This window comes from Cupressus sempervirens, chromosome 11 (genome assembly GCF_028749045.1).
Source record: "Cupressus sempervirens isolate cs-2001-9-10 chromosome 11, ASM2874904v1, whole genome shotgun sequence".
NCBI lineage: Eukaryota > Viridiplantae > Streptophyta > Pinopsida > Cupressales > Cupressaceae > Cupressus > Cupressus sempervirens.
In genome coordinates, this window is record NC_143128.1 from 467,434,149 (window position 1) to 467,441,430 (window position 7,282).

The following is a 7,282-nucleotide window of genomic DNA, read 5'->3' on the forward strand; positions in this document are numbered from 1 at the left end:
TGGGAATTTGTGGTGCCTTGATTAGAATTTATTATGAGTATGTTATATGATTTCATGATGTATACTGATGATGCTCAAAAATAGACATTATCTTGATATATGATTTAATGCCAATTTCTACGTGACTAATCTTGTGTGCAGGACCTAAACAAGAATTTAAATTGTAAGGCATTTCAATTGGTAAACTCTTAACTATACTGTATTTCCTATCTTTAGTTGGAATTGTGATTTTACAGCAAAATATAAGACTGCCCCCTCGGGAGAAATTACACTTATTTAGATGAGGTAACAGGAAGCATCAAAAATTGGAAGACAACTTGCAAAAATAGCTAAAGGTTTGTTTGGCCTTGCCTTTAGCCTGTGCAAGCTACCATACTGCCTTCTCAGAACTGCAGCTATACATGTTTATTGAATTTTGTAGATTTTCAAGATTTATCCTGCTTTTTAAGAATAATATGCTGAACGACATTATGTGGATAGCTAAAAGCTTCGTTGCACATGCTCAAAGCATGATCTGAAATACTCCCACTTATCATTTTGCACATCTTAACTACAAATGAAATTAAAATGCTATTGTCAAAGCATGTAACTCAGAATGGATCAATTTATTATCTTCACCAAATCATTTCAGATGTTCCCAACCAGTTCGCATGCCCTCAAAATATAACCATACAATATTCAGAAAATATATATCTGTACAATATTCAGGGATTCTCAACTGTAAAGGAAATTCTGAATTCATACAATCTCACATGCCAATCATCAGCATTCATGAAGACTTCCAACATAGTAGATAAGACCAACTCATTAATGCCATCAAGGTTCGGGAGGGTGGCTCGAGCTTCCACATACTGGCTGTATATGCAGCAATACGCTTGCATTCAAGAAGCACAAGCAGTAGATTCTATTCCATGCTCCTTGTCTAAGTCCAGGTACCATTTGTTAAAGTTTGTAGCTGCGATAGAGATCTCTATCTCTCGAAATCTGAACGTTCCTACTGTTATTGTCATCTTCAGCTGAAAAAGACACTTGAGGTTAATTTGTAATATTAAATGTAAATGACATATGTCATTCACATGCATTGAGGCATGAATATTCGTAGAGTCTCAAGAGACCTTCAGTTATAATGTGAAGAGTCTCTCCTATTGTTATATATTTGCACCAAGCAAAGGATATTGTACACTTGAACATTTCATTATCAATAAAGATATATTTGTGTTGTGTGGTTGGGTTTTTCCCTTCATTCTCGAAAGGTTTTCCCACGATAATTCTGGTGTGTTCTTTGTTTCATTTTTCCTCTCTTTCTTATTGCTGGTTATCTCAATGGATTTCTGGGCTCTAGTTTTAACACCATTCCACTACACTCCTACTCCGTTCAACCCAATTTAATGATGAATTTGTATCTGATTACCAGCTCAAACCCAATTGGGATCTCCTCAGTAGCTCTAGCAGGGACCAATTTGCATCATATCTCCTTGTAGATTGTCTCGTTCCCTGAATATATATGTTGTAGTGCAGACAAGTTGTAGTTCAGACAAGAATCAAATTGACCCAAAATAATAGAATGCTTTAAAGGATGATGCTAGCAGAGCTACGTCCCCGCCAGTCCCAAATGCTAAGGTTAAAATCTAAGGGCCTGTTTGGCAATGGGAATACAAGCGGAATAGGCATATGCAAATTCCTAAAATTTTGAATTCCTCGTTTGGATGCACCAAAACGGAATTGGAATACAAAGTAAAATAGGAATACCTATTCCAATTTTGGCCCAAAAATGGGGTTTTGCAATTCCACCCAAATACGTGTTATTGGAATACGTATTCCTATTCCACTTTTTTTAATTTTAGAAAACATAAATTTTGGGGTCCGCGAATTCCCATCAAATATTGGCTGAACCAAACAGAGAACAAGAATACATAGCCCCATTTTCTATTCCAGAATACGTATTCCAGAATATGTATTCCTATTCCCCTATTCCTATTCCCGCAGCCAAACGGGCCCTAAGCATCTAACACATTCAATTAATGCAAAAATATTAAGAAACCTTTGATGACAAATGCTGTAGCAGGATCTCCTCAGTAGCTGTAGCAGGGAACAATTTGCATGATATTGCCTTGTGGATTGTCTTGTTCTCTGAATCTATATGGTGTGGTTCACACAAGAATCAAATTGACCCAAACTAGTGAACGATGGCAAAGCATGAAATAGTAGAACGCTTTAAAGGATGATGCCAGCAGGGGCTATGTCCTGCCACTCCCAGGTGCTTAGGTTAAAATCTAAGCATCTAATGCATTCAATTAATGCAAGAATATTAAGAAACCTTTGATGACAAATGCTATTTCGGATTTCCAAAACACCTTTATATACCATACTAGTTACATGACACGTCACATCATTAGCCATAAGAGAAGAAACCACCACAAAACAAGTTGGACTCTACCCAGTTTTATTTAAATAATTACTAACTACCAACCGTTAAATAGGTCGGTCAAAAGGATGAAACTGCCTTAGAGCAGATGGGTCAGGTCAGCTCACGATACACAAAATTATTAATAATCAAAACTTATTATAAATTGAAGTTATTGATTGTTTAATATTTCATTTATTTATTTTAATAATTGAGCTAGCTTACCTATACTGAAATCAAGGACATTACAGTCCTCCTGTCCCAGAGATTGCTTGTTCAAGCAATCAGCAACTGCATGCCAAAATTGAGTGTTGCCTCACAATCACTGCTTCACCATTCCATTGCACTACCGGTTTTCGAACTTCGAACCGGTAACTTAGCTCAAAACCTTAAACTTTAAAAGATAGAGTTATAAGAAAGCCAAGTGAGAGGACATTATTTTCTTTGGATTATTGCTTTCGTAGAAAACCCACTCTACAATCAAGTGAAATCAAATGTGTTTGATTTTAATTTACTATTTATTTTAAATTTACAAAAATCCTTTATTAAGTTTTCATGGCAATCATTATCCTTGAAAAGTTGTTGTGGAAAGCATATAGTGCCACATTGACTAATCTTCAAAGTCTTATAGTCTGCATTTTATCCCAAACTTGCAGTGCTTCAAGTTAAGAAAAGAGTGTTTTTGAGACCACTAATACAAAGAAATACAATAGGTTGACTCAGCATCTTTATGAGACCATTCCACACGGATTAGTGGGAACACTAGGGGTTGTAAGGGTGATTCAACAAAGCAAAACATTAGAAATTTGAAGAAGCAAAAAGTCAAAAACAACTGCAGAGCAAAGGGAAAGTAATGATTGCAATTTAACATAAAATAACAGAGGAGGATGCTAACCAACTAGCAATAGAAATTCTTCAACACTGCTATTAAGGTGAATCTTCCACAGCAGACAATGGGCTGAAGCCTTTTATGATTCTACCACTGCAGCCAAACCTTCACAACACAAACAATGGACTGCAAGCTCTTCACAAGTTCCCACAACACTATCATTGTGGCAAAGCTTCCACACAACAGACAATATTCATGTGGCAAACAGATTTTGTGCTCTTGCATTTCTAAATAATATCTTTAACAGGTGAAATTCCCAGGTGGGAAGCCATAGATCGCCAACCAATTATAATCACCAGATATAACTGGTTAGGAAAGTGCTGAGGATTCACAAGAATAGTGTTAGTAACTTAGTACCAACTGCATGTGCCAATTGTAGACATGCTGTTTGCAAATGGATACTGATAAAGTGTAAGAAAATCAATTAACTCCTATACTGAGCATTCACAAAATCAGCGATCAAGAGAACTATATCTTGTATCAACTCCTGCAATAAATTTGTTAAATAATTCACATACACTAAAGCCTACTTCTAGGTACTTAGAATTTAATCCTACTCAATCATTTCCTGTATCATTTTATATGAATGTTACTCATTCTATGATATACATGAGCAACAGCAGCATGTCAAGCTATATGTTTTCATTTTATTATTCATGGAATCTGCAATTCAATGAGAATAATGCATATTTTTAGCTTTTGCTCAACCTGTAGACAAAATTCAAATCTTTACAGTTTGTTTCTATTAACTCAAAGCAAGCTCACAAAATGAAGATATATTATAGTGCGAGTGGAGCTATCCCATAGCTCTAAGTAATTTAAATGACATTTGATATTACAAGGTAATCAACCAACCATTTTGGCACTTCAGTAGGTTGATCAACATCAGAAAGCTAAAGTGCAAAGATAACAACTGACATGCAAGCAAAGAAATGTTACATGGTTAACATAAGGAGACAACTAATTGTGCATTAGAACAAACAATAAACATATTTCTTTAAAAATTGTAAACTTTTCAATGGACCCTTGGTCTACTAATGAAGTTGAAAGGTTCTTAATAAGCCCATAAGCCCACCAAGGATCAAGTTCCTGGACACTGAATTTGGCAGAATGGATAGCCCTTAGTCCTTGGTTCTTAACTAAAGAGGGTTCACCCTAAAGACTGATCTCCATCAAAAAATATTATAAACCATGGGACAATGTTACTCATAATTAAAGCCTTCAATATTGTATATGTAAAGACTGCTCAACCGGATATATCTAACTATTAGATGGATCTTACAAATCCCCATCCACCACAAAAATCGAATCCTAAAATTAATGTTTACAGATTCCCTGCATAAAGATCCTCGTTCATATATTTTTCCAGTAATTATTAAACTTCTCGTGGAATTTGTTAAAAGAAACAACACAGAAATGTGATAATACAAATTATTTAATGGATCCGTTAATTAAGCATATGACTTGGTATATAAAGGCAAAGAAAGAAAAGAAAACAATAGAAAACGAATCCATAGGATAATTGTGAGAAGTTCAAGCTCTGTTAAACGAAAACGCTAGCATGTAAATTAAAACGATAAAATTCTTAGCCTAACGTTAGCCAGAACCCAACTTAGAATGTATCAAGCTGCAAGAGTCCATTAATGGCCTATTTTAACAGACATTGTTAAGCATAAAACAAAGGAGATACAAATGCATAAATTCTAGCCGAAATTTCCCCCTTTGCTAATAACATTTATAACCTATTATCTGGTTGTTATCTTATAGAAAGTTATTACCTTAAGCTGCGATAAGAGTGAGGAGCAAGTATACACATCATTTTTGCTAAACGCGGATTTGAACTGATCGAACAGCTTCGAGACTTCCGAAATTTTGGCAACCATGACTGCTTTCTAGAATGATGATTCCTCTTTACGAAGCCTTGAAACCCTAAAAAAAAATTAAAAATATCGTCGTAAACAGAAAAAACACTCTTGCCACATTTCTAACCCACTCTTGCAAAAAGAAAAAGTTTCCTAATTTACTATTTCTAATTGTATCAAATATTGTTCTGAAAATACGAAAACTCCTGTTATTATAAGGCCATCGTTCATACAAAAACAGAAGGAAAAAATATTGCATTGTAGACAGAACTGATTTGCAATACGTGAACTACCTTTCTGGAAATGGTAGAGAGAAGCCGTCCAAATTCGCTGCTCGATGTCGGATCTAAACTTCAAATTATCTCTGGTTTCTCGTTTTTTTACGACGTTTTTTTTCGAAGAAAAAAAGGAAAAGAGTTTGTTCCCCTCTGAAGCCCTTCTGTATTAACCGTTGGCGACCTTTAATAGCAGGGTAGGACGAGGTGCTGACAAAAGTGGTTTTATTAGTAAAAGAAGGGAAAAGACCTTTGAGAAAATTTAGTCCTTGGTTAGAATTTATCATGATCGAATCTTATTAGTTCTTCTTCTTCGGGAACTACTTTTTTCGTTAGAACAAAAAGATGTGTTTAGTTATTATTAAAGGTGGGTAAAAAACTGATCGAGATCTATAATTTGTAGGATATGTGAATTTAAAAATTAATTTTAAAAATAGTATTTATATTAAAAGGAGGTGTAACGATTAAGTCAAAATAATTTTTGTATTGTCAACATTTCAGTTTATACTAATGTTTTCCTTTCTTGGCTTTATTCCATTCTAATGTTGGATTGCGAGCTTAAATACAAACGCGATCGACTTGAATTATGAGTATTATTTTCAATTTTAACAAGGTGGAAAGGATAAACCGCTCGCTCACTAGAAGTGTAAACCCGAAGTGTGAATCTGAAGTGAAATAATGAAAAGCAAATTAAATTAGGACAGATATGAAGAGTCAATCAAAGGCACGAAAGGAGAGATTATCATTAAAATCAAACTATTGCAAAGAATCCTCTGCAGCACCGATACCAAAACTAGCGATTATTCATTCCTTATCATCTAAAATTGCAGTCCCCGCAAAATAAGCGTATAGAGATTTCTGATAAATTCGAGGCTACCAACAAGTTAGGACTTCAAACAAAACAAATTGGTGTGAATCCACATCTATACAAAAGAAAAAGAGTTCAAATTTAATTATTCAATTTGAAGTTCAGACAATGTGCAGGGTGTAATGCTTTTGATTTTCATACTCGCAGAACCTTCAATTTCCTAGTTGAGGGAAAGAAACAAATATCCTACATAAAAAGAAAAATTGCTACTAGATAACATAAAGATCAACTGCAACATTTTATTGGCTCTACTTTGCACAAATTGCGAACAACGAAACAAAAGGTCAAAATCAAAACCAAAAATGTAAGAATTAAATAAAATATTATTCCCAAACAAAAAATGGGAAAGCACTTAATCAAAAAGAACAAATGGAGTTTTCTATACCTTTGATCTACAGCAACAACTTCAACGCCATAATTCATCTAACACAGGGAAATATTTTAGAGCTTCCACAAGATGGAGACAATCAAAATAAGCACGATCTGTTCAAATCGATAAATCACCCACCCCTACGGCAAAATTAGGGTAGTAAGATGGATAGAGAAAATAAAGAAGAGAAGGGATGGATCAAAATTGAAAAGCATTACAAATCGAATAAAGCAAAGCACGATGAAAAGACATCAAAGAAATTTGTGTAGTGCCAAAATAACATACGAAATCACTTTGAAGCAAAAAACTTAAAGGAAAAAGATCTAAAGGATACAAAACATGTTCTAGCAAATGTAAAACCCATTTTGAATGTCATCAAAACCATAGATAAGAACTTAGAAGCGACTAATTCAAAAATCAAGGAAAATCTACAAGGGCGACCCGAGTCTCCAAAGAACAATTATCAATGCAAAGTGGCGAATGAAACCCTCAAAAACAACAGGACTTCTACTCCAAAACCAAGTTTGCTCAAAACAAAAATCTGGATAATCTATTATCGACATATCAATATAATGATCAAAGGCAAGAGAATCATCTAATCAGGCATGACAAGG

The 7,282-nt window shown here is 34.6% G+C and overlaps 1 protein-coding gene across 1 annotated transcript in view; it reads right to left on the minus strand.

The window, feature by feature from the left end:
* The window catches only part of RPN12A (regulatory particle non-ATPase 12A), a 47,970-nt gene extending 42,380 nt beyond the window's left edge, over positions 1–5,590 (minus strand). Inside the window, exons 1-2 of the mRNA XM_089811788.1 lie at positions 5,449–5,590; positions 5,072–5,222 (exon numbers count right to left, since the gene is read on the minus strand). Coding sequence (XP_089667914.1) covers positions 5,072–5,176 — 105 coding nt within the window. The 5' untranslated portion in view covers positions 5,177–5,222; positions 5,449–5,590. The remainder of the gene's footprint in view (positions 1–5,071; positions 5,223–5,448) is intronic.
* Between the last annotated feature and the right edge of the window lie 1,692 nt (positions 5,591–7,282).